The sequence below is a fragment of the Lampetra planeri genome, chromosome 6, assembly GCF_965212315.1.
Source record: "Lampetra planeri chromosome 6, kcLamPlan1.2.h2, whole genome shotgun sequence".
Taxonomy (NCBI): domain Eukaryota; kingdom Metazoa; phylum Chordata; class Hyperoartia; order Petromyzontiformes; family Petromyzontidae; genus Lampetra; species Lampetra planeri.
Window position 1 is genome coordinate 7,201,370 of NC_136112.1, and position 17,058 is coordinate 7,218,427.

At 42.8% G+C, this 17,058-nt stretch overlaps 1 protein-coding gene across 7 annotated transcripts in view; it reads left to right on the top strand.

Annotated features, from left to right (window-relative positions):
• LOC144719469 (protein phosphatase Slingshot homolog 2-like) overlaps positions 1 to 16,738 on the top strand; it is a 61,818-nt gene extending 45,080 nt beyond the window's left edge. For all 7 annotated transcript variants that reach the window (XM_078595413.1, XM_078595410.1, XM_078595409.1 and 4 more), the window contains 13 exons: positions 169 to 237; positions 895 to 960; positions 1,158 to 1,352; positions 1,709 to 1,802; positions 2,489 to 2,617; positions 3,782 to 3,828; positions 4,046 to 4,192; positions 4,642 to 4,842; positions 9,108 to 9,210; positions 9,819 to 9,978; positions 10,722 to 11,237; positions 12,191 to 12,435; positions 12,698 to 16,738. In XM_078595413.1, the coding sequence (XP_078451539.1) occupies positions 169 to 237; positions 895 to 960; positions 1,158 to 1,352; positions 1,709 to 1,802; positions 2,489 to 2,617; positions 3,782 to 3,828; positions 4,046 to 4,192; positions 4,642 to 4,842; positions 9,108 to 9,210; positions 9,819 to 9,978; positions 10,722 to 11,237; positions 12,191 to 12,435; positions 12,698 to 14,971 (4,246 nt within the window). In that variant the 3' untranslated portion in view covers positions 14,972 to 16,738. The remainder of the gene's footprint in view (positions 1 to 168; positions 238 to 894; positions 961 to 1,157; positions 1,353 to 1,708; positions 1,803 to 2,488; positions 2,618 to 3,781; positions 3,829 to 4,045; positions 4,193 to 4,641; positions 4,843 to 9,107; positions 9,211 to 9,818; positions 9,979 to 10,721; positions 11,238 to 12,190; positions 12,436 to 12,697) is intronic.
• Positions 16,739 to 17,058: the final 320 nt, after the last annotated feature.

The following is a 17,058-nucleotide window of genomic DNA, read 5'->3' on the forward strand; positions in this document are numbered from 1 at the left end:
TGTTTTCACTTTGGCTTAAAAAGGGGCTATAATTTTCTTCATCAATATTGTGCATGAGATGTTGCTGCTTTACAAGAGATGCAATGGCTCAATTGCTTTGAAATATTGTTCTGAATGAAAACAATCACAGGTTTATTGATTGTTTTGTTCTTTCTCTCTCTCACCCAGCAACACGTGTACGATTGGTTTGGTTTTACCGCTATGGAGCGACACAAAAATTCACCTCGATGGCGATGGGTACGTCTCCTCTTTGTTTGACAACTGCGCAGTTATACTGGTAGGAACGAAGTGGACCAGACCACCAATAGATTAATGTGTCCGTCCGTCCGACTGTCCGTCTGTCCGACAAGATGGCCGCCCGCTCCCCCTGCGATCCGTGAACTAAATGAACTAAACAAGATGGCCGTCGCATCCGGCGCAGCCAATGACATCGCCTGTTGCAATCCTTGCTCTGTGGGCGCGCGAGTCAGTGGGGAGGGGGGTGTGGACGTCATCGCTCACCCCCCATGCACAAATCATTTTCTTTTTAACTCCTCTATACCCGGTCGATATCCCTGTACCGGTATTAGTATTATTCCTACCAGCCCACCCCGCAGGGTCCTGTTATTTTATAATCGTGTGGTCGATAATGACACTTGTTTTACTTAAAGCAGTGCGCATGGCCAGAACTTGTAGCCATTATGTTTTTTGTAGTGTTATGAAATATACAGGTGGATAATTGCTTACAGGTTGGCAGCACTTTATACGTCGTGCTGCTCACGGGGGCTGCATGATGGAAGTGATGTCACATTGTGGCCTTTTACAACACGGTGGAGTGGCTGGGAATCTTGTTACAGCTTGCTTGTTTTCACGGTAGTTGGTTTGTAATATTTGTTTTCTCATTCTGTTCTGCAGTGGCTTCAGTGTAACAACAGTGAATCGGACACATATATTCAAGCCTGTCTCCGTGCAAGCCATGTGGTAAGTTAGTTTTTTATTCTTATGTTTTTTATTGGTTTTATAAGTAAGTTTAATTTATATAAATTGCACGAGTATCGATTTTATTTGTGTACTTTTTAGCCAGGTTTGTGATCATTATTTCAATAAGTCGACTGCACTGATGTGATTTTCGACGATGCTAAAATAAAATAACGTTCTGTGTTGTGTACGTCTTTTAGGTCCGCACTCCAGTGTTTGCACAAGACATGTGAGATGGCACGGATAAATAACTATTACCCTGGGAGTCTGTTCCTTACATGGGTTGGTTATTATGAAAGTCGAATCAACTCTGAGCAGAGCTGCGTGTATGAATGGAACGCCATGCATGATCTGCAGTCCATGCGCTCCGATTCTCCTGTACTTTTCACTGACCAGTAAGTTCAGACAGTACGCACACAGTTAATCTTTAGATGACTATCACACCCATGAGAAATGTACTTCAGAGCAACTGGTACTTTGATTGCGTGCAAGGGAGGAATTATGTGGCACTTATCCTATGTTGACCAGTGTAGAATTGCACTTTTCATCTTAAAGTTAGAACCTCATTGATAGAATCCTAACAAGACGTTCAAACAATAGCTATAGTAAAAGTACTAGCCAGATTTCTAGACTTGCATATGTCACATTGTTAATGATTAACTTTTGTGGTTGCCCATGAGGCTGATGGTGTCCATATGTGAGTGAATGTAAACTCGCAAAGCCCCACAATGTAATGTTTATGGTGTCACAGACCCACAGAGCGGGAAAGAACAGAGAAGCTGCTCCGAACAAAGCTGAGAGAAATAATGATGCAGAAAGATCTGGAGAACATTACATCCAAGGAGGCGAGTGGAGTTATTTCCGAGCTCAATTCCAAGTTTTAAAACTGTATACGAACCTTATGGCGGGACAGCCGGGGTCCCGAATAAACGGATGTCAACATCGTAATTTATTTTTGGCGACTCCATCCCCCGGCGCACATAAACGCCGCGACCCACCTGGCGCGGATCGTTCTGTCGTTGTGTCGTCCAAGCGCAGCAGCGAGGACGAATGCGCAGAAGAAACAAAACTTTTAAACTTTGATTAGCGCATCGTGTAGAGCTCGTCGAGAGGAATAGATTGCCGTATCGTTCGCCTTCAGCAGACATAAAATGACATCGCAACGCAATTTATGCGAGAGCCGGGGGCTTATGGGACCCCGGGGTCCCGCCATGAGGTTCATATACTGTATGTATGTTTCCTACTCGCTCTCGTATGTTTTTAGCTTTTTATCTGCATTGGTTTTAATAAATCGTCATGCATATACTTAACCAGAATCCATTACTTACAATGAATTAAAGCTTTTAAAATATTGACATATTGGGATATTGAGATGCCAGTTTACTGTATTAATGGTGGAATAAAGGTGATCAGTAGCTTCGCCATACAAAATTAATTAACAGTACACTATTTTGTAGAGCCTGATAAAAAAAAAAATTACGTTAAAGGTTACCATATTTTCATCTTTTTTTCTTTCAATTTCATATTCCAGATCCGCACAGAGTTGGAGATGCTGATGAATTGCAACCTGAAAGAATACCGTGAATTCATTGACAATGAGATGATTGTGATTCTGGGACAAATGGACGGTGCATCGGAAATCTTTGACCACGTCTATCTGGTATGCCTTGTGTCCTGACGTGTGAGTGGGCCTTATGTAAAACGATTTCTCTCTCGCTCATTAAGTGCATGTCAGTCATAATGGCGGTTATAAACCCATACCTGATGATTTGCTTGTGATGTTAAAATGCATCTCAGTGTTTAAGAAATACAAAAATTAATATCCACACTTCACCATGCTGGTTAGTGCAGATTGTGTTAGCCATGGCCGGGAATCAAACTCAGGTAATCGGGTTCAAAGTGCAGTTTGCAATAACCACTGCGTTACTGCAGTGTCAACATTGTTTTATAAGTGTAAAATTTGTCCAGTTCAACAAGTTTCCTAGTTGGCTATTGAGAGAATGGACATGTTGTGGCATCCATTAAATCAGCAGTGAATTGACAAAGGGCTTAAAAGTATGTTCAATTGAATATCTACTATAATGCCAAAATGATCACAAATAGCATCGTCTTAAAATGATTTGTTTCGTCTATTCAACTTTATACAATTAGAATGTTTCACTGCCTTACTAATTAATAAACTTGAATCTTTGTAAAATATGACTCTTTTCTCGGCACATGTTCAGTTTCACTTACTCTACACATCTGTCAAATAAAACAATACACAACAGCATCTATAATGTGCAGCTCAAGATCTAAGGCTCAAACACTGCTAGCACACTTGGGGGCTGGTTTAACATTTTAGATTCTTACACGCGAAACAAAGAGAAGTGTTGGTTCTTGCATGGCAAAACAACAGTTGCCACATGTAGCATTTGGAAGCCAGGAATCTTGTGCACTGAAGCATAAAGACATTTTCTTGGTTCTTTTGGTAAAGTCACGTAGAAGGTAAGTAACAAAATAATAAAAATAAAACATAATAAAATAATTCTCACGACGTTTCGGCCACAACGCAAGCAGCCGTCCTCAGGTGAAGACCAGGTCTGTCGGGGGAATTCATTCAGACGCTGTCTCCCCGACAGACCTTGTCTTCACCTGAGGACGGCTGCTTGCGTTGTGGCCGAAACATCGTGAGAATTATTGAATTATGTTTTATTTTTATTATTTTATTGCTTCCCTTCTACGTGACTTTACCGAAAGAACCAAGAAGATGAATCCCTGCAGTCACGAAAGCTTTAAATCGAAGCATAAAGACATTGATTGGGTTTTGTGCTGTTTCTTGCAGGGCTCAGAGTGGAATGCATCCAATTTGGAAGAGCTGCAAAGTCGAGGGTAAGCTCTGCTCAGTTTTTTTTTAAGTTGTCCATTGTCTAGCAGCGCTAAATGTTAATGCTTCCATTGTGTTCTAAATTGAATGCGACATATTACATGTTGTGTAATGAATGTTGTGCGTGGCCCATTTTTGGTGTGTTTGTTGACGTAGTCAAATTGTTTGTTTAATGGTTTCTTGATTGCGATCCAAAATGAGTGCATTCTTGTTGTGTTACAGGGTGGGATACATCCTGAACGTTACTCGGGAGATTGATAATTTCTTCCCTGGTCTCTTCGTGTATCACAATATCCGAGTGTACGATGAAGAGGCTACCGACCTTTTGGCTTACTGGAACGACACATTCAAGTTCATTTCAAAGGCCAAGTGAGTTGTCTGGCATGCATGTTGTTGTGAAGAACGATTCTGTTTTTTGCCAACTTTGTACACATCACGAATAGGGAGGAATCGTGTATGTGTAAATCTAGTCTGCTGTTTATATGGCAGTGTAGTTGGCAAATGTTCACTGCTATAACTTGGTATACAAACACTATTTGGAAGGATATTTAACACATTACATGGGTTGTAATCATTAACCCTAAAAAAGGATATTTAACAAGGGGGGGTAGCAGTTAAATGATCAAATCCTTTTTATAATCCATTTGCACTGCCCTATGTCTTTGCTCACACCATAAATGTTGTGTGTGTGTGGAGAGAAATCTCTTGCTTTTACTCACTATTATTACGATCATGACCATGATTCCTGCTGTGTCAGGTCATATATATATATATCTGTATGTGTGTGTGCGCGTGTCTACATTTTTCCGCACAAACAGAAAGAGCGGCTCCAAGTGCCTGGTGCACTGCAAGATGGGAGTGAGTCGCTCCGCTTCCACCGTCATCGCCTATGCCATGAAGGAGTACGGCTGGAGTCTGGACAAGGCGTTCAACTTTGTCAAAGAGAAGCGCAACGTTGCAAAGCCCAACGCGAGCTTCATGCGACAACTGGAGGAGTACCAGGGCATCCTCGATGCCAGGTGGGTAGCAGAACCATTGCTGCGCGAGTGTGATCCTCCAGGTGGGGGGGGGGCCCACACTGTTTCAAGTTTCATTTATTAGGTGTAGCCCTGTGAGCCATTCGGCTCTTGAATCGGGTGCAACCGCAACAAACAAAAAAACAAAAACATGAACATGAAAATATCCTAAAGTGACTATGTTCAAACAGAAAATCCAAGAAAAGACAGCAAAATATTGCAGAAAAGCACCGTACACCAACACTGTGTGCAAAAATCCCAGTGGGATGCAAGTCAAACAATATAATGTTCCCTCTCCATGTGGCCTCACCATGAAGACCACGATTGGATTGTCAGGGGCATTGTCAGGGGCTGCAAAAAACTCAGTGCTGAAAAGAACCATTGCCGTGAATCGTATCGGTCTAAACATACATCCCGTAATGAAGATGCGGTTAAGATTCACATCTATGCAAAGTGAATTGGCATTTACGAGTACAGACCCGGTTTTGTTCAAGTGTGATAATGTGAAAGGACCATAGGTATTTCAGAATATCAAAGTATATGTATTGCATTTTACTAGCAACTCGCTACCAAGTTGTTGAATTAGAAATGGTACGTGAGTGGCTGTGATGTGTCTCAAGTTGTGACACCAGATTTGAAAGGTAGATGTTGGTGTGTACCAAAAGGATACAACCATTAAGTGAATTGCTGATTGTTCCACCTGCCAAGATCGTATTAGCACGCAAGTGTTTTCAGCAACCACAATATGATATTCAGTGTTAAGTATTCAAGGCTTGTCATGTGCCCACATTTTATCTGCTTCAAAAAAAAGAGTACGCCATGGAAACAGTCATGTGAGTGTGTATTTTTAGTCAGGCATGGCAGTCTATATTTTGGTTAAGTGTTTACTCTTATGGCTGAGCATTGGTTATGAAATAATGAACTTTCCAGTGCATATGTGACCTTAATGTGATGTTCAAACTTGGACAAATATTTAGTAAATATTAGTATTTGTCCATGGGGTTTCAAAAATAAACATCGACACCAACGATGTTGACTTGTCAAAATGATGTTTTAATGAATCATAACATCGCACAAAAAGTTAATTTTTTTATTAATCAAAGCTCTTGCAAATGAAGGTTAAAAACAATTTATATAGATTATCAAACTATAAATCCACGACGGTACTATATAAAACAACAAACTACAAATCAGAAGAAGGGTCAGGCAGGGATATACTCTCTCGCCAAGGCTATTTTAAGAGCCTCGAAGCTTTTTTCCAAAAACTGTATTGGAGAATTGAAAGCATACAAATGAGGCTACCAACTTTGAATCAAATGGTGAAAGTGTTTTATCATTTCGGAATCTCTGACATAGTCATTATAACGACCAAATAGTACAAAATTACAGGCATTTTTGAATAACTTAACAAATACGTATGCAAAGTGGCAGTCAAGATGAATACAAGCAAAATACATTTTCGTAACAGAAGGGTGCAGGCAACTTGAGGCTCCAACGGAGTGCGTATATCTACATTAATGTGTGAAGGTGAACCGGGATAATAGTGATGAACGAAAGAGTCGAATGAGGGCAGGTTGAAGTACTTTTGAAGGATTTTATACGGTCATGAAAAAGGAGCATACTGGACTTCTTATGGAAGAACAATTTTTCAGTATTCAATACTGCTAGCTATGCCACGTATCATAAACGAAATGGAACAAAAATCTGAAAAATTACACAAACGAGCACGGAGAGAAGGATGCTGGGAATTGCGTGAGAGACAGGGCAATAATGTGGATCAAAGAACAAACGCAAATCAGAAACGTCATAATGACTGTTGAGAAAAGTAATTGGGTGTTGGAAGGAGCGCACACGTCCAATGCTTTCATGGCCAATGGGCAGGAGTGGTGACGGAGAACGGCAGCCAGTGGAGGGAACTGCCCGAGAGGCCAACTGTCGAGGAGATGGAGCTTTGAGGATTATCTCACGTACGATGTAGGGAGGTCTTCATCCAGCAGTGGATAAAGAATGGCAGATATGTGCTTGGTTCTTTCGGTAAAGTCACGTAGAAGGGAAATAATAAAAATAAAACATAATAAAATACAATTCTCTGAGAATTCTCTGAGAATTGTATTTTATTATGTTTTATTTGTATTTTTTATTATTTTATTATTTCCCTCCTACGTGACTTTACCGAAAGAACCAAGAAGATGAATCCCTGCAGTCACGAAAGCTTTAAATCAAAATAAAAAATATAGTTTTTTTTATTCCCTTCCACGTGACTTTACCGAAAAGAACCAAGAATAGTAATCCCTGCAGTCACGAAAGCTTTAAATCGAAATGGCAGATATGTAAACAGTCATTTAAAATACACATTCGTGCTAAAAGCATCTCTTGCCCATCGCCATGTCATTATGCTGTGGACATGATTTGCGATCGTAATGGATTGTTGCCCATTATGATATAAACATGTATACTGTAAATGGATTCTGGTATACAGCTTTTCCTTGTTTTCTTTTCTCAACTATATGTTTTAAGTACAAATAATATCACTCGACTGTTGTGCAGTCTCAATTTTAACTTTTTATTCCAGGAACGTTTGTCTTGCACATTAGTCTTGGGGACATATTCTCGTTTTACATCGGTGTCATATGATGATGTTTACACTGGCCGTACTGGGTATAACATTACCTCCTCGATTTTCTCAGAGATATAGTGTCTGACAGGACTTAATTATACACTTTTAAATTCCTTCTTAAATAATGAATTGAATTACATTTCTGTGGTTAGATAATTAAAATACATTTAATCCCTTAGAATAGCGGGGGGAGTGTTTGTGCAGTGGTTAACGCACTGCACTGAACCTGGTAACCTTAACTGATTTCTGGCCACGGCTAACGTTCAGCTGTGAGTGACATCAGAACTGGTGCTGGCCACCCCCACACCTCTTCATCATTGCGGTGAAGTATGGTCAAAACAACCCCCGTGACTATGGGGAGGCCTTCAGCGAGCAGTGGGCTTGACAAAAAGCTGTGAATTAATTAAGCAACAAGTTCGAACAGACTAGATAAAGAGATGTAACTGTGGTTTCATCTTTGTTCAACTGAGTGTATTTAGGTTAGTGTTCTTGTTCCGTTGGTATTAAGTAACACGCTGACAGCTGAGAATCTGCGTGTGGCCTGCTGGCTTGTTTATTATTGTCGTTGAAATGCTGTTTTAATTGGAACACGTTCCTCGAAACGCCACGAGCAACAATTTGTTGTTGCGCCTGCCATTTATTTTACCCTTCCAACACTTGATTAAATACAATTTTTAAGGCAACCATGAGACTACTTATAGCTACACTTAGGAAATGTGCCAATCTGCCTGTCTGGCCACGTACACTCCACATTACATAACTTCTCCAGCGATGTTGATGGATTATTTCAGACAGCGAAGCAATACCATTACCGAGATCTGTGTATCTTTTGGGAAAGACTGGCAATGGTGGTGGTGGGGGGGGGTACCTTCGTGTTTAGAAAGGAGAAGTCATGCTGCATACCAGCAAGATTAGCACTTGTGTGTTAGAACACGAGCGTCTGGGTGCGAGTTCTTGCGCCATGTGTACGCGTCTGTGCGTGCGTTTGTGCATACATGCTTGTCTGATAGGGTGGGAAAACCTTTAAAACAATTAGCGATGTCTCGGTGGGCTGAGTTGCCATCGTCTTTTTTATTGCTTTGTTATAGCATTAGGATTTTTTACTATATTCTCGGTCATATGAGCTTTGCTTTCATATGCAATGCAGTCACGCGGTTGTTGAGTGACATTTGTACGTGTTCAGCAAAATCTGGGGACAGCCATGTTTTCAGGGAAATAAATTCTCATTAAAGTCAGAATCTAGAAAAAAATTTTTACAATGCCATAAAACAAACTAGGTACATTTAAAGGAAACATTTCTTATAACAAATGTAAAGGCTGCATTTATACGCATTCGGTAACCATCCTGCAAACTCTGGTCATCCTCGCAGCAGCTTTTGGCTAACCATTTAACAATGCTCTTCCGATATTAGGAATCCACTGGAGCTATGCACTTTTAAATCAAAATTGAAAACTAATTTCTTTAGAACTGCTTTTTGTGTTCAGTTTGTTGTCCTTCCCCCGCACCTCCAATGATCACAGTTGACTATGTACAGTGCGAAAGAAGTTCAACATACATACATACATTAATTGAGCGTGCAATTATAAGCTCCGAAGAGATGACGTGCGGATGGGATGTTGAGTTGTTTTTATGTTGTTTTTTACTTTGCAGTAAACAAAGACACAATAAGCTATGGCGCTCGCACTCGGATAGCAACTTGAGCGAGCGTCTCATCAAGCCTTCTGGCGGCTTGCAAGGATCCAAGCACCACATGGTACGCAGACCACGACTCTCCTCCCATGGTCCGCAGACCTCACCTACATAGACACGTTTTACGAGGGGCAATTTGTCCGATTACAACCCGTGTCATTTTGCTTTAGTGTCACCAAGCAAGTGCTGTTTTTTTTTACTGTGTGGCTTTTTAACAATATATTTTTCTGTTAATATTTTATTAGCTTTTAATATTTACTCATTTCAATTTTATAACACGTTAAATTACTCATTCTGCATTTCTAGGTAGTTTATATTGTTCATTGTCTCATTTCAAATGAATCCATGTTATTTTCTGTACACGCGAAGTTTTACGCGCAGTTTTTTTAATGCAATGTACACGGATCGAAAGCGATCGATTCTCACGCACAATTCAATGCGAGTATCATGAACATAAGAATGGAAGTTTATTTATATGCCCTAGCATTTATCCCTTTTTGGGGGAATAAATTATAGCGAATTACCCTTAAATTTACAGTGGCAGCAAATTACTTTTTTACGCGGCTTCGCGTGAAAAAGTTTTATTGCAATGCTGCGTTTGTGTGCGTTATTACTTGCGTACTTGTCACAACCAATTTGTTAATGCAATCGAACATCGCCATCGCTTTGCAGGCTGGGGGAACGGGCGCTCTCGGACACCGCGGCCCAGAGGAGCTGTCCCCATCGCACGAGGTTCAAACCACTCGCTCGCGCTCGTTCACAAAGGAGAGCACGTTCTACCCGTTCGAGCTGGGGGACACGGGAATGACTGGCATCACCCGAGGAGGAGATGGTGAGGGTTTTTACCGTTGCATTGTCAGCAACTCGGCTTTTACGTAGGGGATTTCCCCCCCCCCCCCCCCATCGTTTTATAGTGTTGGCATAAGGAAATGTGCAATGTTTGTACGTGCTTTGAACTTCTTTCGCACCGTACGTAGCCAACCGTGATAATCGGAGGTGCGGGGGGGGGGAACGGACAACAAACTAAACACAAAGCAGGCTCAATGTGTGGCTATTAAACAAGATTTAAGGTGCCGCATTTGAAAAGTAGTACAACTCAACTAATGCTGGCCTATTTTTGATACTAATTGTGAAATCGCACAGGGATTGTGAAAATAATATAAAGTCGCGTATCAGTGTCCACTTTCTTACTTTGCATATATAGCAACACATTGAATTGCGTTTTTGCGCTGTAGAACAACACACATACACGCCTACAAACACACATTGTCAAATGATTATTGCAAATCAAAACAGAAGTCAAATGCTGACATACACTGAACATGTGTATTCTTAGGTTTTTTTCGGTACAGCTATCGTGCTGTGACGGTTCCACCTGAAGACGGAAGCTTGTGTTGCCTCCGAAACGTCGTGATTTTTATTCTATTTTACTTTTATTAATTTAAATTTTTTACCTACGTGACTTTACCGAAAAAACCTAAGAATATGAATCCTTGCAGTCACGAAAGCTTCAAATCTAGAACCGAACATGTGTATTGCAATTTGGTTGTCACGTTTGTTTTTTTGCGTGTTCAGGCAACAACCGCACGTGCCTGGACGATCCCCAATTGTTCTGCCTGTCGAGCACCTCCAGCTGTGCAGCAGCCACCGCCATGGCGTGGCCCACGGGGAGCGGCCTTGCAGTGTGGCCTAAGAGCCCCGACGAGGAGCAAGAGGTTGCCGTCGCCGGCCACCAGCATCCCCAGCCCGAACCGTCGCCCCCGCCCATTGGTGGCGGCCCAACAGAGTTCACAAATGAAACGGGGGATCACGCCACGACTGTGAACGCAGAGGTGACATCGACGAGCCATCAAGAAGGCTTGACCGTGGTGGCGGCGGCGGCGGCGGCGGTGCCTCAGAGAGGCAGTGGGAGAGCCGCTGAGGAGGTGGTGTCCTCCGCCGCGCAGAAGCAGCCTGGACCCCCCGCGGCGTCAACGTCCGCCGCTGGACATGCGGCGGCGGCCCCCTTGCCAGAGTCGCCTCCGCAGACGTGCTTGACGACGAGCACCGAGGACAAGATCGACTTCTTCAGCGCCATGGAGAAATTCAAAGGTAACTATATTTTTTTTAACTACGTTAAATTATGATCATTTTTAAATTGTGAGCGTTAACGATACGTGAAGTTTAAGCAGTAATATGCCACATGTATGTCATTACATTGAATACTTGACAATTGTTCACAGCGTGCAATTTTAATTAATACAACAGACCTTATAGTGGCCGTTATTGTAATAGAGGCGATCACAAAATCGCCAGAAATACGCAAGGCCTTATCGTCTCAGAAGCTAAGCGGAATGCAGCCTCGTGGATATTGCTTTGATGGGTGACCACCATGTGCAAAATGTATGGCATTGTGGGCAGTAGAGAGCAGTGCAAACAATCCATTCTAGTTCTTCACTCCTCACCTGCGATGACCAGCATCGTCAAATATGGCCAAAATCCCATTTGACCCGCCAGGAGTTGGGAGGCCTTTATCCAGCAATGGATTGACAATTGCTTCTACCTGCATATCATGATAGAACTTTATTTATAAGGCCATGCCCCTTGCTTTATACCCACAATGCAGGGGAGCCGTGGTGGCGAGATGTTAACTACCTTGCCTGGTATGCAGGAGATCGTGGTTTTGAACCCGACCCTCACGCCTGTATATTTGGAGTTTGCATGTGCTGCCCCTGGTCGTGTGGATTTTTCTCCAGGTCCTCCGGTTTTTCCCTCCACATTTAGAAACAAGTGTTTAGCATAGACTGCTATACATTTCCACATGATAAGCCACTTTGTCGAGCTATCATTTGTGGCCATGCTGTTTCTAAAACACCGCTATATAGCTCTGTGGGCCTTAGCTGGTGCAATAAAAAAAATTGTTTAAGTTTAGGTGTTACTTGCTTGATACTTCACCAGCCTGGATATTGGATACTGCTATAATACACACATTGGCCACTATGGTGTAAGGCTGATGTTGAAAACTGTGCTGCTCTGGTCTTTTTTTTTGCTTGTCATAAATGTAGAGCTCTCCCAGGAGAATAAAGGCCGGGAGAGACTGATGTCCCGAAGCGAGGAGCCGGGCCCTGCCATACGTTCCACCGGAACTCGGCTTAGCGTCTCGGATGCAACGAGCGCGTCCACCGACAAGCGCAATAGTCAAGAGGTGGACGTGAACAACACCCAGGATGATGCCGCTCCCAATACCAGCAGCAGTAACAGCAACAACAACAATAACAACAACAATAATAACAACAACAGTGACCTCAAGGTTAGACAATACCGTAACATTGTTTGGCTTTGGTTTTGTTAATGGTAATTTTGCTCCTAGATGCATGTTTAGGCATTGATTAAATGTACTTGCTCATAGCTTTGAATCACAATTGATGCTTGAGTGTTATTTATATGTTAGAAACGATTTCATTTTTCTCAATGTTATGCTATTTATTTGCTTTCGTTTCTCGTAGGTTTGTGTTCTTTGAATAATGTTTCAAAAGAATAACCGATATTTTGTTTTGCTTATTGTTGCTCAGGAACTCGTGAAGATACTGAATCAGGCTGAAGTTCCTCCTGTTTCCGTAAAAGAAATTGTGACTGGAATGGAGTCCTCATCGGCAGGATGGAGTCAAGGCAGTTCTGCTGAAGTAGCAGTCTCTTCCCCTATGCTGGTAGCTAGTTGCACTAGGGAGGACGGCACTGTATCCAAAGGTGCAGTTCCCAATCTTACTGAAATGGTGCGACCCATCACCATGCCATCTCCAGGTCATTGTCGTAAAGGGTCATTAGGTCACGATTCCACGACGTCCTTCGGATTTTCTCATTGCTCGACAGGAGCGAGTGACATTTCTCAAATCACCGAAGGGAGGTCGACTCAGTCCAGGTCGGACGCGCCTCACACTGAACGGGACCGAGACAAATCCTCCAACTCCTTGGTGAACCTGAGGAGGTCGTCGAGCCTGCACACCGACCGCACCATGATGCACGGGACTGTGCGCCGTGCCACCAAGGAGCTGGAGGAGCGGTTTAAGGAGCACGAGCCCATGGCCAGCAGCCCGATTGTGGGAACATCGCTCAGTCGCAAGAATTCCCAAAACGACGGAAAGATTGGCCGCGACTTGGTGTGGAAAAGCAGAAAGGGGGAAGAGCAAAGTGGTGAGGTGGAGGTTAAAGCCGCGGCGACTCAGAGGAGTGTGCAAAGAAAGCCAGATTGGAGAGAAGATGAGCAACATAAAGATGATATACAAAGCCCCGATCAGGAGCTGGATGCCACTAAGACTGAAGATGTTGCTGTGGTAATGCTACAAAGAGCACAAGAGGTTTGCCCATCTAAACTTAAAGAAGCGGAGCCCTTCAAAAGTCACGAGCCTGTTTATGCCAAGCTGAGCGAAGTGAGCCCTCTTGTGTCCAACGTGGAACATTGCGAGGTAATCATTCCAGAAGACATTGTGGTCGATTCGCACTGCGATGATGCGAGTGATGTGGCGCCACCTGCTGCGGAGAGGGCAGACGCACAACCCCCTCAGAGGACAATAGAAATCATTGAGTATACTCCTGCAGTCTTCAACCCTGCCATGAAACATGGCAAAGGCTCCGGTGAGCCAAGCACTGTTGACAGTGAGTCGGACAATAGGGCCAGTATGGAAGTTGTGTTTGAAGAGAACCCAGATGGGAGTACCAGTTTATTACTTCCATCACGGAGGCCATCCAAGCTTTACCATCAAGAGTCACTGGTGTTTCTTGAAGAAAAAGGCCTAGTGAAAAAGCACACGAAAGAGCTCAATGAAAAGCTGTCATCGCCGTCGAGTTCCGTCAAAGTGGCACTGGTTGGTGATGAGGCAGCTTCCACGGGCTTTGCGAGGCAGGGTGAGGAGCACGTCACTAACTCGGATGAAGATCTCGCCGAGCATAATGCCGACATGAGAACAGGGAGAGACGTCGAAATTCCACCCAGATCAACCCCATTTTGCTTACTCTCCTTGTCCGTCGCGGTTAGGGATGCACCGACGTGTGAGCATCCAACGGCTTTTATAGTCCACGGCGTCACAAACACCAGCACGGACACGGACACTGAAATTGACAGCAAAATTGAATCAGAAAAAGCGGTGGAGTGCAGGAATGTAACCGAAACGGACGTTGAAAATAAACACGGAATTTCCGTGAAGCCACTTGGCACCAGCGAAACTTTAGTGCACGATAAGAAATCCAGTAGCGCACCTCGGCCAAATCTCCAGCTCTTCTCTCCCACGCCGTATGTTGGCAGCAGCATAGATAGCCTGCAGATTGGTGTTCATGATGCACTGTCCAGTGGCCGTGTCCGGCAGCAAGCCAAAGAGATTGAGTCGAAAAACCGTCAAGCTGGCTTGACCACCCCTTCTCGGATGAAACGTTCACACTCTCTGGCAAAGCTGGGTTCTTTCGGACTCTGCCAGGAAGACATGAATGACGAGGCCAGCTTGGATCCCGTGGAGCCAATGGAACTGAAGCGTGTCCTTTCAACAGAGAGGTCTGGGCAAAGAGAACCATCGCAGGGAGAACGTTCGAGTGTGATTATTTGCTCAACCAAACCAATTGACATTCTGGCGCACGATGACGGTAATCGGTCACAGTTGCCTGTGTTGCAAACTCAAAGGGTTGAATCTTCGGCGGGAGATGATGCACATGGTTCACAGAGCATTGTGACTGCGGCAACCCAAGACGCGGGGTCCTCCGTGCAAAGACAGCAGCATGGCAGGACCCATCCGTTGCGACGCTTGAAAAAGACAAGTGAAAAGAAGCGCACCACTAACCCTCTCTACAACACTGTATGATGCCAACCGCGGACAGCATCCAGGGAACTTGAAGATATTAAGTCCACTCGATCAAATACTCACGAAGCCATCTTCCATGTTGGCAAGGCTGCCCTGATGCTTGAATATGAATCTAGAGCTAATTTATGTGTACACACATGCTTGGTGATAAACAAGAGATTTTGGCTTCATATCAGTATCAGCTTAGTGTCTGTATGCAACCTGCTTGCATATGTGAGCCAAGACTGGAAGACCTAACCTTGAAAAGCTGCACTTGCAACATTATTGGGATATGTGTGGTACTGTTGCTCATTCCCTAGTGTGTGTACAACAAGAGTTCAGTTTGAAGAGGGAAACAAACTGTTTTAAATATATAATTCTGATTCAGGGAGTGTGTTACTTTGTAATTTATTGAGAGCTTATCGGCGGTGTGAATTTTAATGGTGATTTGGTGAAATCCTGTGGAAATTTTCCTGTGGACTCGCAACGTATTTTTGCGTTGTGGCACTGGCTGATTTATCTGCTGAAACATTTATAAGTAAATGTGCATTTTATATAAAATTCTGTGTATATGGGTGTACGTGTGTGTGTATATATGTCAAGGGAACGTTTGCCTTTTGCACACATTGGGTGAGTTCTCCTGGCCATTAGTGTGGATGTGATATAAAAATCTCAGTGGATCATTTGTTGATTTGTTTTTTTTTAGTTTTGCACAGTCAGTTTGAACCCAGCCTAAAACAATGAAGGTGATGTCGCTGTTGGGGTGCTATACCATTTCTAGTTTATATGATAATTATTCTCATTGATATAATTATTGATAATTATTCTTATCGGTATACTCGGTGACCAGAGGAGTGAGGAAGGCCATGTGGAGGTGCTTTTCTTGTTGTCATTTAACCCACACATGAGAACCTATCACCTTAAAAATTGCCATTCGGTGCGTAAGTCCCAAAAGTACTTGCACGCAAATTGTAATTTAATATTGTAGCAGTTATTTTTTTTATATATGCACACACCATTCAGCGATTGCTACCAAAAATGTAGTCTCTTGTAAAGGTTTTTGTTATGTAATTATAATCACTCCAAGTTTCTAACAAGGATGCCCATCGCCCCCCCCCCAAGTTGGAATATTTCTGAAGGTTTTGTGGCTTACTGTGATAGGTTGTCACTGAAGCGCGGACGCGATCTTGAGCGTCAATTATGTTTTTTTACCATGATCAACCCAGTGGTTGTTGTTGTTTTCCCCCCATACCAGAAAAAAAACCCCACAATTATGAAGGTAAACTCCACACAGTGAGATGGGTGGACACAATCATTCTACTTCACGTGTTTTTCTGGTCAATTGTTTACATTGTTTTATCTTTTATGCAGACTGTACATGTGTATTTTATTTAGCTCCCAATTCGCGTGTGTTTTAGTTGTATCCAGCTGTACAGGTGATTAAGCGCAAAAGACTGCTTGCTGCACACTGCAACATGAGCCTCCGTTGATTTTTGTTGGTGTGTGCTTAGTTCAAGAGGTGTAAATGATCCTGTATTTCAGAAGTTATTTTTTTCTCGAGGCAAAAATAATTGCACAGGGGGATTTTGGAAACATCGGTGTCCCCCCCCACACACACCCCCCTGTGATGTTTGCTGGAGGTGACAACATTATTTTACTCTTATGTGGCTGTGAAAATGTGTATGGTAAACTAGACAAAAAAAGACAATTATTTGTATTTTTTATTTGAGCATTTTTTTATGTTTGTGTCTTGTTTGAAGAAATAAATTTTGATAAAGTGTACAGAAATTTTCACCTCGTTTCTTTCTTTTGTTATTTGGAATACAACTCGCATAACATTGGCTTGTTACCCAATAGCAATGCAGTGTTATTTGTGAATCCAGTCAGTGCGAATAAGCACATTATATTTTGCATCGGGTTTAATATTTCTAAGAGTTCTGCCATCTCCTTTCAACAATTTGGATCCAAATATTACCATAAGCATTGTCAACATGGTACCTTGAAATTGCAATTCAATCTTTGATGTGTATATTGAATATTGCACTTTGGCAACAGTGTACAAATGTATATTCAATTGTATACGTCCCGGCACAACAGACTTGGCAGAT